Source organism: Astatotilapia calliptera, chromosome 14 (assembly GCF_964374335.1).
Source record: "Astatotilapia calliptera chromosome 14, fAstCal68.1, whole genome shotgun sequence".
Classification (NCBI taxonomy): domain Eukaryota; kingdom Metazoa; phylum Chordata; class Actinopteri; order Cichliformes; family Cichlidae; genus Astatotilapia; species Astatotilapia calliptera.
Genome location: NC_137435.1, coordinates 30,185,830 through 30,200,981, shown reverse-complemented (window position 1 = coordinate 30,200,981; position 15,152 = coordinate 30,185,830). Strand labels below are relative to the sequence as shown.

At 42.9% G+C, this 15,152-nt stretch overlaps 1 protein-coding gene across 3 annotated transcripts in view; it reads left to right on the top strand.

Annotated features, from left to right (window-relative positions):
* Positions 1-15,152, top strand: part of ankrd13b (ankyrin repeat domain 13B) — a 41,645-nt gene that overhangs the window by 13,963 nt on the left and 12,530 nt on the right. For 2 of the 3 annotated variants that reach the window (XM_026192435.2, XM_026192439.2), the window contains 6 exons: positions 8,546-8,681; positions 9,632-9,756; positions 10,658-10,706; positions 10,944-11,087; positions 11,886-12,126; positions 14,680-14,746. In XM_026192435.2, coding sequence (XP_026048220.1) covers positions 8,546-8,681; positions 9,632-9,756; positions 10,658-10,706; positions 10,944-11,087; positions 11,886-12,126; positions 14,680-14,746 — 762 coding nt within the window. The remainder of the gene's footprint in view (positions 1-8,545; positions 8,682-9,631; positions 9,757-10,657; positions 10,707-10,943; positions 11,088-11,885; positions 12,127-14,679; positions 14,747-15,152) is intronic. The other variant, XM_026192438.2, reaches the window with a different exon arrangement.

Below are 15,152 nucleotides of genomic sequence, written 5' to 3'. Positions count from 1 at the left end.
AGAAAGCATGGCCTGGTTGTGCAGAAATTATATATTTGAAGAGCACGACAGAGGAAAAGCAGTGAACGTATGAACCAAGCAAAGTTGCGTCAGAACATGGCTGCATTTGGACACTCCGTCGTTCACTTTTCAGCACACACAAATAAAGCTGACTGCTCACTTACCTCCACCATTTATAGACTCTCCACCCCTCACAAACCCCCTCTGTCCTCCAGATTCAATGAATTTCTATAAGCTGACATTTGCTTTGCTTGTTTGGCTAGCCCTCAAAAGAGAAAACGTTTTCATTTTAATTTTAGTCATTTAAGCCTTTATTATTGATAGCTGATTGGCCTTTAGTGTCCTGCTGCTGACTCTTTTCACAGAAAGCTTTTTGGCAGGGAAACCACAGGTTGTTCGAATCACTTTAAATATGGCTGCATTTCCATTTCATGTCAGTTAGCTCCAGTGTCTTTATTATGCATGCTGTCTCGCTGTAAAGGCTTCCTACTCATGTTTCATGTCAACATACTGTGACAGCTTACTGTCTCGGGCGATCGTGGCTCAAGAGTTGGGAGTTCGCCTTGTAATCGGAAGGTTGCCGGTTCAAGCCCTGGCTTGGATAGTCTCGGTTGTTGTGTCCTTGGGCAAGACACTTCACCCGTTGCCTACTGGTGGTGGTCAGAGGGCCTGGTGGCGCCAGTGTCCGGCAGCCTCGCCTCTGTCAGTGTGCCCCAGGGTGGCTGTGGCTACACTGTAGCTGCCATCACCTGTGTGTGGATGACTGGTTGTGTAAAGTGCTTTGGGGTCCTTAGGGACTAGAAAAGCTTATTTAGTACAGTCTTACCTTTAGTCAACTGAGAAATTTTTGCGCCAAGCACCTTCATCGCTAACTTTACATGACCACGATATACCATCCATTGTGATTTTGTTATGACGAGTGGAAGCTCAGAGATTAGTAGGGATGACATAATGTCCCTACTGTAACTACGGAATCACACAAGTCAAACAAGAGCAATTAGACTGCCCTGTGTGTGTGTGTGTGTGTGTGTGTGTGTGTGTGTGTGTGTGTGTGTGTGTGTGTGTGTGTGTGTGTGTGTGTGTGTGTGTCTGTGTGTTTGCACTCAAGAAAGAAAAGCCCATTAGTAGTAAACAACTATTTTCTCTTGAGAATTCCTAGTTTGTAAATGGGGAGAGGAAATGTTGTTCATCATGACTTAGCTCAGACTGTGTGTGTGTGTGTGTGTGTGTGTGTGTGTGTGCGTGCGTGCGTGCGTGCGTGCGTGCGTGCGTGCGTGCGTGCGTGCGTGCGTGCGTGCGTGCGTGCGTGCGTCTTTTGTTTTTCAGCTGAACATTGTTCACATGTGAATGAGTAAGTATGTCAGTAAGTCTGCAGGTCAGCATGTCGTCGTGGGAGGACATTAGCTCTAAGTGGACTTAAGTGTTGCTCCAAGTTTTGTGTGTGTGTGTGTGTGTCTGTGTCTGTGTATGGACTCACTCAGTGGATATCTTTGTGTCACTGCTACTTGTCTACGTATGGCTCCTGTCTTCTATCACTGATGTTTTCTACTGTCACGATCATTACTTTAAACTCACAGTTTGAATTATAGCTCTGTTTGCTCTGCTAACTCCGAGCACTGTCTGTCACAATTCGTTCCTATCTCTGCTACTTCTGATGCAAATTGGGCCAAATGAGCTGCAGCAAATCTCTGCTGCTACAGTATGACACTGACGCTGTTTTCTCGTACCGCTTGAAGGTGTCATCACAACAAATGTCTCACATATTGAGTCGTGTTGTGTCGAAGATTTGACAGGGGTTAAGTGTCGCGTTGCTCGCGTTACTTAGAAATTAAGGAGAGCTGATGATAAGCTGTTTCAGTCGATCTGTAATGGGGGGAGCATGGCCCTTTTAAATATATGTTTGGCTTTTAGAAAGTTGATAAAAAACAAGCAGTTAAGATGCAGAGAAACCCTTTGGTGAGAATATGTGTGTGGCAGCAAGTTTATTATGCTCTCAGTCTTAACTTATAAGGTGCAAAAATAACAATAAGGTTAACTATTAAACACTAAGAGGCTGATGTGCTCTGATTGCAGGGATTTGTCACGCTCACTCAGACTGACTTCCAATTACCAACATAATGGGTTTTGCACATAATACTGTGTGCCTAGTATAATGCATCACAGAGAAGTGCTATAGGAAAACAAATGGAAAGGAGGGCGCTCGAGTGTAGTTTCATATCCATCTATCCATCTATCCAATTCAGTTCAATTTAATTCAATTCAATTCAGTTCAATTCTTTGTCCCACAAATCAGTTTAGCAGCATGGGTGACCAATGACAATATACAGGGGGACATATACCCATCCATCCATCCAATCCAGCCAAGTGGTGTAATCTCTTTAACCTGCCCTGGGTCTACCCCAGGACCTCCAAGAAAAACTAGGTGAGTTGCTATTCTGATGGCCTCTATTAGGGGAAAAGAATCGAGGCACAGAGCATAAGAGCCTCATCATGGCACAGACACTTGGAGGAGTGGTTAGTCAGCGTGAGCCTGGTGCCTGAGCCTTTACCCATGGGGCCTGGAAGGGCTCAGCCCAAATAGCCTTGAGTAGACCACCCTCATGTGTATCCGCCACCTGGAGGAGGAGCCAGAGACACTCCAATGTGCGTCTGTGTGTGTCAGCCAAAAGCAGAGGCTTTGGCCAACTTATCTTTGGCTGCCAAAATTGCCTTAAGGGGCATATATTCTTCTTCTCTCTTAGGAGAAAGGAATTATCTACATGAAAGTTCAGCGCTTTGTCCTGCTGTTTCTCTGTAATCCTATTATGTATTGTGTGCACTGCTTTTTGGCTGCATCCTGCACTCTCTGACCTGTCTCTTTCTAAATTCCCCTGTTCGCCTGTAATCACCCCCACTGGCATCCTTCCCTGACTTTATTTACCACTGTTTCTGTCACCTTCCACCTTGCCAAATGTTTCAGTTTATCCTCTCCCTTATTAGCACCCTTTCTTTCTCCCCCACGTCTCTCCCTTGGTCTCTCTTTCTGCCTCTGTGCTGCATTTCAGCTGTTGTTCAGCTCTTGTATCCAGAGTAAATTAAATCAAGTAGAGCTATAAAATAAGCTTAAACTGATAATCACCAAAATTACACGGGGACACTTAAAGGCAGAGCAGGTGTGAGACAGTAAAAGGGTCTTATGAAAACAAAATGAAGACGTTAGTAGCCCCCACCCCCCTTCCCTTCTTTCATTTATCTCATTTTCTCTAACATCATCTGGTTCTTGTCTCTGACTTTTTGTCTATTTTATGTGCTCACAAAAATATGTGTGGTTTCTTTCAAAAAAAAGAAAAAAAATCCATTTTAGGAGGTTGGTTTTCACACAAATCATCTTTTATTTTGTTTCTCTTTCTTCTTTGTGTTTACATGACAGAAGCCTGACTTCAGACCGTTCTGTGACTTTGACTGCTCTTCACGTTTATGCTGCACGAGCTCTCTACAGTTTCCCATAACACCGTGCTTGTGCTCGACATGCACACACATGCACGGCATGGAAAATGGCTGCATTTGCATGATGCACAGTTCGTTATTCAGCACACGCAAAAACAAAGCTGACTGCTCTCTTTTTTCCGCCATGTTTTTCTGTAATAATCCACCCCTCGCACGCTCCCTATATTCTCCAGCCTACACAGCTCCTGAGGGACTCCCTCATGTTGTTGTCTCCCTCCAAACGCTCGTTCCCCTCCTGTTCTCCAGTCCTCACCTCCTCCCGCGTCTTCGTTTGGTGTCACCGTAACTCGCGAGAGCCGTCATTACTCTTTCTTTCTCTTCAGCCTGCTCCCTGTCCTCCCCTGTCTTAGTTAAAGTTTTGCCGACAGGCTTTCTCTTGCTACAGAAATTTCTCTGCCCACGTTATTTGTGTCCTTCTCTTTATCTCCCACTCTTTCTCTACTGAGTTGCTTTTGGAAGAGCTGTGGAGAGCGCATAGAGCTGTTAAGCAAAGATGTAGAGATCGCGCAGATAGACCACCCATTAACAGGCTGAAGCCATGGTATCATATTCTTATTATTGAGTTATGCTTTACTAAACTCAATCCAGCACATAACAAAAACATTTTAAAAGCATGTAATTACACTTGTCTTTTTTTTTTTTTACTTGTTGGCGACTTTGTGTCTCTTGCTATCTCCCCCGCCCCTCCACATTTGTGTTTGCAGGTTTTCTTCATTTCCCTTGCAAATAGGACAAACAGAGAGCCGCAGTAACTGATTGCTAATGTAACCACTGACTTCCCATCTAAGCTCACAGTGTGCGTTTCTCAGAAACTGCAGTTAGACTGTGTTGGACTTCCTTTGGGTCATATTCTATTCGGACATCATCCATCAAGTGCAGTATCAATGGCAGCTTCCTCATTCATTGCTCAAAAAATTTCCTTGAACACATTTACTCTTTCCACTGCTCTAGATTAGTAAGTGTCTTGAACTATCCTAGGTTTGATCTGCACAGCGTCACAGTATTACTATTACATATAATTACACCATAACAACAACACTCACTATTTTTTTTTTTTATTCCTGGAAAGATTTTTTTTCATAGCCTCTTTAATGTCTTTATGAAAGTGCTGATTCCAAGACATGCTGCTCTTACGTCCAAGAGTAATCCTTAATTAAAATTCAAGCTCACAGCAGACTGCCTGAACTGACCTTGGATCTGCCAAGGCCGTGGATAAATGGGGCATCAGCAGCTCTGTTTAATTAGGTGGCAGATCTAAGATCAGTGCGGTAAAAACTGCTGAAGGAGTAACACTGTAAGAAAAAAGGGGGATGTTCTATGAGAGGGACGGACAGTTTCCTCCAGAGCAGTAGATATAAATGTAAAACTCTGTGTTTGTGACAGCTTACCTTCCTGGGTGTAAAAAATAAATAAGTGGATAAATAAAAACTTTGGGATTTACCACTGTGGGATGTTCCACGTTTGCAAATTATGTGCAAATATTTAACAGTGGGAAATACTAAACCCTTTAGGTAACACTGAGAGGCTGCAGCTTTTAGTAAACTCAGAGGAAAGACTCCTACTTACAGCTGCAAGCAACAAACCAGGATTATGATACACTCATCTCTATTCATCTAACTTCTGTGATGCTCTAATGTTATTCTTTATTGATAAAATTCATAAAATACACTTAGACCTGGACCCTAATGCTCAATGTAGCTTCTCTGTCCTAACTTCTCCCCCTTCTCACTTCCTCTCTGTTTTTCAACTTCCATCCTTAGCTGATATTGCTGATCTCATCCATAAATCAAAGCCTTCTACCTGCCAGCTCGATCCTATCCCCACTGTCCTCGTCAAAGCCTGCTTACTCCCTCTCCTTCCCCTCATATCTGCTATTATTCACTCTTCACTCACCACTGGAACTGTTCCTGCTTCCTTCAAAGTTGCTGCTATTACCCCAATTCTGAAAAAAACTGGTCTAGATCCCAACAACTTTAATAATTTTCGTCCTATCTCCAATCTACCATTTCTCTCAAAAATCCTTGAAAAAATAGTTGCTTCACAAGTCCATCTTCACCTAACTGATAATAACCTTTACGAACAGTTCCAGTCTGGCTTTCGTCCTCTACATAGCACTGAAACTGCTCTTATAAAAATAACAAATGACCTTCTTATAGCAGCTGATTCTGGTCTCCTCTCCATCCTTATCCTTCTTGATCTGAGTGCAGCTTTTGACACCATCTCTCATCCCATTCTCCTTAGCAGATTAGCTTCTATTGGTCTCTCTCACACTCCACTAGCCTGGTTTAAATCATACCTATCTGACCGCACTCAGTTCATTCAATTAAAATCCTTCACCTCTCAGCTTTCTCCTTTATCCACTGGGGTGCCCCAGGGATCTGTCCTCGGGCCCCTTCTTTTCATCATCTACCTTCTTCCACTCGGACATATTTTTCGTAAATATAATATTCAGTTCCACTGCTACGCCGATGACACCCAGCTCTATCTCTCTACCAAACCTGACTCTACTCTTCCTCCACCCTCCCTCATCCTCTGTCTAGCTGAACTTAATTCTTGGTTCTCCTCCAACTTTCTTAAACTCAACAGCAATAAATCGGAACTTCTTCTGGTTGGCACTAAACGACTGCTATCCAGAATTAACAATTTCTCTCTCACCATCAATAACTCGCTGGTCCCTATCTCTCCCTCTGTGAAAAGCTTGGGTGTCATTCTCGATAGCACATTATCCTTTAACTCACATATCAACAATATTACACGTGCAGCATATTTCCAACTCCGTAACATTAATCGCCTCCGCCCCTTCCTCACACCTCACGCCACTGCCATTCTCATCCATAATCTTGTTATCTCTAGAATTGACTACTGCAACTCATTATTATTTGGCCTTACACAAAAATCTATCAACAAGCTCCAACGTGTCCAGAACTCTGCTGCCCGTATTATTACTAGGACTTCTTCTACCCACCACATCTCCCCAATCCTGAAGCAACTTCACTGGCTCCCGGTCAAATTTCGCATCCATTTTAAAATAATTCTGTATACATTCAAGGCTATTCATTCTCTCTCTCCACCGTACCTCTCTGACTTATTACAGATGAAGCTCCCATCCCGCTGCCTCAGATCTTCATCTTCTCTTTCTCTCTCTGTTCCCTCTGCTCGTCTGATCACAATGGGAGGGAGGGCCTTTAGCTGCTCTGCCCCTCGACTTTGGAATTCCCTACCCCCGGACCTCAGAAATATTAGTTCATTCTCTCTTTTTAAGTCCACCCTCAAAACTCATCTGTTTAAAATTGCCTATTCTTAAATTTCTGTATGTTTTAACTTTTATCTTCTATTTTTATCATTGTGTATATTTCCAGTTTTTATCTGTTGTACAGTGTCCTTGGGTGCTTTGAAAGGCGCTATTTAAATAAAATGTATTATTATTATTATTATTATTACTTAATGTCATTTATACCCCTAGACAGGCCTGTTAGTGTACCTCCAGGACACACACATTATCAAAAGATAAGTAATGGCAACCCCGATCTACTCACAGAGTAGTAGCTACTTTTACCAAACTAACAAATATTAAAACTAAGCATATTACTTTTTCAAGTTCACAAACTCTTTTCATTTTTTTGTTTCAAAACTCTGTTTTTTATTTTTATTTTAGTTAATTTAAATGTTTTTTCACATCTAGTTGACCTCTGACCTTGACCCCAAGGTTAGAGGTCGAGTATTCTGAAAATCTTGTGAATGCTAAAACTTGAGAACAAAGCGATGAAGGATTTTTAACCTGATACCATCTTCCAGGAGGCTGAGGGGTAACCTTTTCTACTCCTAACACTTGTCAAGAAAGCCATAAATGTGTGGGGATTTTTTTATTATTATTATTTCAAAGGCAGAGCTCATTTGGAAGAACTGAACATGATTTATCAAAGTATAGAGTCTAGATTCTGGTGGTCAAGACTTGTACGAGGATGGCCAGCATGAGAAGATGGGGAGGAGGTGGGCTGAACAAATGACAGTCTGAAAGACAAAATGATAGAAGAGAGGCAGATTGAGTCAAAGGAGGCAGGGAAAAAATGATTAAGCCAAAGGGGAAGGAGAAGTGATGTAAATAACCTATCACCCAGAACACAGATGGGTGTATTTAGGCACAAGGCTTGTTTCGGGACTTGATAAAGCAGGTAACACTTCCTACTTCTTACTCCAGGAACACTTTATTTGTTTGTTTGAAAGCTGTACCAAATAGCAGAGGCTGCAGCGAGCTAGCCTTGTGAGCATCTAAAACTGGCAGTTGCTTTCTACCACACTTTTCACATTTGAGGGCTTTAAAAGCCTCCTGCCTTTTAATTTTCTGTATCAAAGCACTGGTATGATTGATGTGAAAAGATTAACACTAATGTAGTATGGCTGCCTAATGAGGCCTTGTTGACACGCTTCTAAATTCAGAGTGGAGAGCTGAGAGCTGAAGTGTAGCCTCAAGCTGTAAAAGCTTACTAAGAAAAAAAAAGTGTATTTTTGGTGACAAAGAGGCTGTAGGTTATATATTTTTGCTTAATTGCACAGCAGGTTGAAAAGAGACGCTTATTTCTGTTACCTGCCCACATGTTTTTTTTTTTCACCAAGACTCATACTGGAACACTCTCTGAAACTTTATTTTTCAAGTGTTCAGGAGCAGCAGACAGTATAACACATAAAATGTTGTGTGATACGTGTGTTTGTGGCTGTGTTTGTGTGTCCAGAGGCCTGTTTAACAAAGCAGGTAGTACACTCTATGTTTACCCAAACCCAACACATCCAGCCCAGAAAATAAGTGGAGTACAGAAGTGTAGTGCCCAGCCATGTAGGAGTGGTGACAGATCAATTAGCACCTGTCTCTCCCCGCATCTTTCTGCTGCTACCGGCACAGTTGTGTCTCTATTATATGTTTTTCTGTTGCCACTCCTCTATCTGAGCCACAAGAGCATTACATTGATACACAAGTAACCCCAATTCCTACTCAAATAGATCCTTCTTAATTTATACATTTAGGATTTTAACATCTTCCTCCGCCTTCTATTTTTGCATCCAGACCGATTTAGAGTCTCTGGACCCTCGCGGTCGTACTCCTCTTCACCTCGCTGTCACGCTGGGCCACCTGGACTGCGCCAGGGTCCTGCTGCAGCACGGCGCTGACGTTAGCAAGGAGAACCGCAACGGATGGACAGGTGAGTGAGTGCACATGCTGTGTGGAGTTTATTTGTGGTAATGCGAGCAGTGCACAGCATGCATAAGCTGTATCTGGAGGGTGGTGGTACATTTTGGAAACTTAGTGACCTTATAATACATTTTATCGTACATCTTTGTACACCTTTTTTGTTTGGAAAATGAAAACCAAAATCTCATCTCTGCTGGCACATTTAAAATTTGGTTTTGTGCTCTTGCAGTGGGAAGATAATGGAGTTTGAAATCAGTTCTTTTTTGTAACTTTTATTTTTCCATTTGTGCCCAAAATATGATCTCACCTTAAGTTTCTTGTTTTTGCTGTCATCTCCTCTCTTTTTTGTGGCTTTTCTCCCCTGACGTTGATGATTTAAGTGCAGTGCACTGAATCTAAGTTATTTCAATGAATCAATAGTTGAAAAATACTGAGTCCATATATTTTGTTTACCTTTACCTGCTCACTTACCCTCACAGTGGTAGCCCTGTCAAGAGTAAGTTTCACGCATACCACACTAGTAAAACTGCTTCTTCTTCTTTTTTTTTACATTAGGCCAGAAAATAGAGCTGCTCTTCTAGTTGTAAATGTGAAACTAATGCTACCAAGAGCAGTTCTCCATTGCATTATTTGCCTGGCTGTGTGAAACAAAGGAAGACGTTATATCAGCACGCTAACCAAACAAGCATCATGCCTGTGTGATCGTTGCATCTTTAAAATGTCACACAAATACACACACCAGATAATATAGCGTGTGTGTGATAGTTCAACTCACAAAGTGTGCTGTTCAAGTGTAAGGACAGCTGATCAATGATGGGTGAGACGCAGTAATTGGTGGTTCCAGCTTCTCCTTTGGCCCACTTCAGTTTTGGCAGTTCTCGCTGCCCCCTTTAAATTGTTCATGTACATAAATTTTAGATGAAGCCTGAGTGACTGGTTCTGTTTTACTCTCCCTCTCAGTTCTTCAGGAGGCGGTGAGTACCAGAGATCCGGAGCTGGTGCGTCTCGTGCTTCGTTACCGTGACTACCAGAGGACTGCCAAGAGACTGGCGGGCATCCCCGTCCTGCTGGAGCGACTGCGCCAAGTGCGATTTCACACAAGCACCCATAAGCACACACACGCGCTGTAGTGCACAGGTTCATGAAATAAGTGTGCAAGCCATGTGGGTGATAAATATGGAAGCTATAAATGCATTTGAAATGTAAATAAGTCTTTTTCAAATTTACATGCAAATTTGCTTTTCCCACGAGATCCTTTCTGAAGGTATTAATAGCTTTCTTTAACAAGGGCGATACACTCAAAGGATATGTCTCCATGTTGCAAAGCGCTCTCTCCCTCTAATCTGACTCATAGCTGTTCCCTAAGGACCTCAGGATTGCCCTGTTTGAAGGCAAAAAAGCAGTGATGGACATGCCGAGGCTGCCCGTACAGGAGGTTAATGGTTAGAAGCCTGCAGCAGCAGATTGTGTTGGAGCTGTTGCACAAAACAGTGACAGCGATGCAGGGATGTGCCTCCAAACTGTCTGACTTCCTGTGTATCTGCTCCTGCCGGCTCCCTGATACACACAACACCCTCACACTGTGAAAACAGCAAGGAGCACTGGCACTCAAATGCACTCGCACACGAACCCGCGAGCGTTACACACATCTCATCCTTCTTCATCTGCCGCTGCTCTCACCCACATTATTGTCCTCTCCATCCCTCCATCCATCACTTCTATTATTAACACACACACACACATATGCAGACATTTCCAGTTTCCAGTCCCATCATCTTTGGCACAGACATCCCTGCTGCATTTATTTGCTTTACTTCTTTTTTTCTCTCCTCCTGCACATCGGTATTCTCCTCCCTCTGTCTGTTAATCTTTAACTTCATCACTCTCCACAACTCTCCCTCCGTATCTTCCTCTTTATCGATGCTCAGTGTTTTCTCATTTTTATTCCTTTCTCTGTCTGTCTCTGCTCTCCTCCTCCACCCTAAGCAGGCCCAAGACTTCTATGTGGAGATGAAATGGGAGTTTACCAGCTGGGGTGAGTCCAGTCCTTGTGTCCAGTGATCCAGTAAAAGCCAGTACCAACCAGTCAGATCTATTAATTTTATCTGCCTCTTAGGCTAAAGACACCTGTTTTCAGTTGCATGTCAGAAAAGCATTTGTATTGTATGTGTAGGTTAGAATGGCTTAAATTTAAAAAATTCAAATGCAAAAAAGAAAACTGAGACCTAGCTCAGCATGGTTTGAGTCAAAGAGTGTCTGTATTCGTCCTTAGTGCCCCTGGTGTCTCGCATCTGCCCCAGTGACACATACAGAGTTTGGAAGAGTGGTCAGTGTCTCCGTGTTGACACCACCCTGATGGGATTTGAACAGATGACCTGGCAGAGAGGAAACCGGAGCTTCATTTTCAAGGGACAGGGTGAGAGTTTGAGCTCGACTGGCTCGCTCTGTGTGAGGTGCACGCAGTGTGTCAAAATGCATTCAAAGAAAACCACACTGACTAGTGCTGATATTTAAAAATGGAGGTGAAAGACAGATGAAACTGGGCGACGTGAGAACAACAAAAGCACAATTCAATTAGCATTTTTCTTTCGTTGCGTTTTTGCTGAGAATTATTTGCACAAGTGAAACAAACACGGTTTAATATCAAAATGAGTAGAGCGCAAAGCTAGCTGTTTCCTCCTGTTTTTGTGCTAAGCTAAGCCAACTCGCTGCTTCCTGTGGCTTTATTGATCACAAAGGCATGAAGCTGGTATTGATTTCAAATGATTCTCATAAACCAAGACGATAACTGTGTTTCCTAAATTTATCTCCAATATGTATCCTTTAAATCTCCCGTAGTGGGAAGTAGAGATGGGGGATCGATCCAATAATCGATCGTGTGTTTACCAGCGTTGGTAATGGTATGTAGCACAGTAGGATTGATACTTATTTCTATCCTCCAAGTTCAGTACGTAGCTCACTGAACTGTTGATGATGATTTAGCTCATAAATCATGACACACTGGTCTCCCCTTCATGAGCTCCCTTTATAAGTTATAAGTATCAGTATTGATATTGGTATTGGTATCAGCAATACTGGCCCTGTATTGACTTGGTATCAGGCATGTATCTGTCTGTCTGTCTGTCTGTCTAAGCATCACAGATTTGTGGACTTTCTCACCTCACTGAAAAGCTCTCAACTTTTCTCTTCCCTTCTCTCCCTGTCTTTCTCTCAGACTCCAGCGCAGAGGTGATGGAGGTCGACCACGACAGGCAGCTGGTGTTCCGTGAGACCTTGTGCGTGTCATCCCTCACAGCGCTCTCGCCGGGCAGGGGGAAGGGTGGTGCCTGCAGCAGCACCACAGCTGGGTTGGGCCTTCTGGGAGTAATGCAGCCCACTGACGAGCAGGTAGCGGCCCGGCTGTCTGCCCCAGTGGTGACCACGCAGCTGGACACCCGCAACATCGCGTTCGAGAGGTCAGAAAAAATACTGCTATGTACTGAACAAAAATATACAGGATGTGAAAAATCAAAGCTAATAAATAGCTTTAGCTCAGCCACAGGACTTGCTCCATTAATCTGCTGTTCTTTTTTTTTTTTTTGCTTTGTTTTGTTTTTTCCCCAGTGGAGAAAAATCACTCTTTTGTTGTTAGAGTTGAATTTCTGTCAGCGTTTCTCTGTTGCTGCCTCCTACACTGCAACCCACAGCTGAGTGGAACGAGTTCAGGCACGTTCTCTGGTGGCTGTCAAAATGCATTTCACAAAGTGTAGGAAAATACAAACCAAAGCTGCAGCAGTGGGAGGAAATGGACACAAGAAAAAGTCGCATAGAACAAACTGTTAAATTTCATTGAAGAGCACATATTTTTGGAATATTGTATCCAAAAATCTGGGAATGTGTTCCTATCAAAAAAGTGCATTAAAATAGTTATTCTAAAATCCCGCTGTAGTTTAAAGTAAGACTGTAGAGCTTTTGAAAGAAGTAAAAACAATGTTCAAATAGCAGCAGCTGTCTTGTAATCCAGTTGCAGTCACACTGGGTCAATAGTAATCATTGTATTTTAATTTAACTACTCGCTTCTTCATCCTTTCTGTCTCTGTGTAACCTCAAAAGGCAAAAAGTGCCCAAATAAATTTGCAGGACTACGCTTGATGTGAAGGAACAAATTAGCTTCTGGCTGCCTGAATCGAGCTGGGGGCGCCTGTAAAACAAGTAAAATGCAGTGGTGGGAAAAGACAAAAAGACTTGGACAAGAGACAGGCCGGACATAAGGTGGAGAGAAGAGTGGACCGAGCAGGCGGGAGGCAGGGGGGGTCATGGAGGACAAAATTCATCCTATTCTGGTTGGTTGGAGAGATAAGACTGATGAGGAAAGGACGGGGGTAACGGAAGAGGGAGTTTTGTTTGGACAGAGAGGGATGGAGAAGAGAAAATGTAAAGAGATGAAACAAAAAAGGAATGAGAGCGAGGGACAGAACTAACGCTGGGACGTGGAGGTATGAGGGGAAGGCACACAATAAGAAAAATGGAGGGAAAGATGAACGGGTAGCAAGGCTGTGGGCGGGAAAGCACAATACAGAAGCCAGAAGAAAGAGATATTTGATCTTTTTTTGTGGCAGGAGGGGAAAAAGAGGAAGACGGTGATAGATAGGCGAGTGATGGAAAGGCAGCGGCGGCAGGAAGTGAATGTTAACAGATTAAAAGTGAGAAAGAAGGCAGAGAGACGAATGACTCCAAGAATTGAGCGAGGAGAGGTTGGGGTGGGGTAATTATCTCACTGTCAGACTTGCACCTCGGTGTCACCTCTGTGCATTTTGCTCCGTCAGCATTCCTGTCCAGTAATGTATTTGGGATGCTTTACAGCAAACCGCTTCGTCAAGCATCCTAGACAGGGACACCTCAAAGCTCTGGAGTTATTACGTCTCTACGCAACTTTGCACACAAAAAATACAGCGCTGCAGTTTTACTGTTTTAAAAGTTGGATTCAAAGTTTTGGGAACCCATGACAAGGACCTTGACAGCTGGCTAGCAGAGGAAACGGTATGCTTAGGCTACAGACTTTCCCTGATTGAGACAAATTCATGTGCCACTTGCCAAGGGACATAAAAGGACTGTAGTGTATATTAGCTTGAAAGACATATTTTTCCGTTACTTCGGTGTATATATAAGATAAACTACCTTGAGAAGTGGATGGAAGATTATCGTATGCCTTGGCAGTCGTTTGCATTCGTGTTTAGCGCCGGTCCTCTTGGGGTCTGTTTGGCCAACAATCATTTACAAAAATGCAACAGGCTGCAAGTTAGTCTGTGATGTATCACTTAAACAGAACAATGCTAGTTTGTTTTTTTAGTAGTTCTGGCCTTGTTTATACTATTTAGCATGCTAACATTTTGCAAAGTACAGTTCAGGCTTGTGAGATTGCCAGTATTTTCCATTAAACTAAATCTTTTGATAATTATAACAGCTTATCCACAGAGGAGCAAATTTCCAAACAGCCCGTACAGTTGTTGTTGACGAAAATCTAAACAAAGTAGGATGGGAGACAGGCGTGACAGCTTTTTGAGTAACAACCCTTAGGAGAATTCTCCCAAATGTCACTGATAAAATAAAAAAATAAATAAATCTGATATTGTTTCACTAATAAACTTAAGAGCTGAAATGATTGGATTAACCAGCCTTGAAAAGTGAGTTTTTGAGCTTTGAGGAATTTAGTGGCACGAATAAATCACGAAGATGCAATATTGCTCGCTGACTTCTGGCAGGTTTGCTAATTGCACACTGAACTGCTCGTCTTCACTGGTGACAAACAAGGCCAGCGTCTTCAGGATTCCTCTTGTGAGAAAACTTGGTTTTTTTGAGCTTCCTCTCCTCTCACAGTACCCAGGAGAGGAAGCTCTCCTGGGTACTGTGAGAGGAGAGGAAGCTCTCCTGGGTACTGTGTCCTTGAGCTTAGATGGAACCGAACTTGCTTTATTATGGCTTTGAGACGTGAGAGAGATGACCTGGGATGTGCTGAAACTGTGTTGCAGGAACAAGACGGGCATCCTGGGATGGAGGAGCGAGAAGACCGAGACGGTGAATGGATATGAAGCAAAGGTAAGCGGCTCGCTTATCTCTCGCACTGTCCAGAGAAAGCCCAGCCACCGTTTGATATTTGATATTCAGTTTGATATTCCATGAAAGTTCACTTAACTTGAAGGATTTCATTTCCTGAATGAATAAAATCCAGAGTTGTTTCATGCTTTAAAAAAAACCCATCGATCAAGATTCAGCAGCACCTAAAAGACCAGATGGCCTCTCAAATCAAGTAAAAAAAAAAAAATACATTACCATGTTACCTTGACCCCATTTGTTTTCTTTGTCCCCCTCGAGGGATCAATGGGTGGCAAGTGTCAGACTACCGGGCCATTTGTCACCGGTGGGTTTAAAAGCCCTTCAGATGGGCTCTACAGTAAAATACTGCTGTCTATTTTCTGCTTCATTGATTTAGAGTCGCAAACAT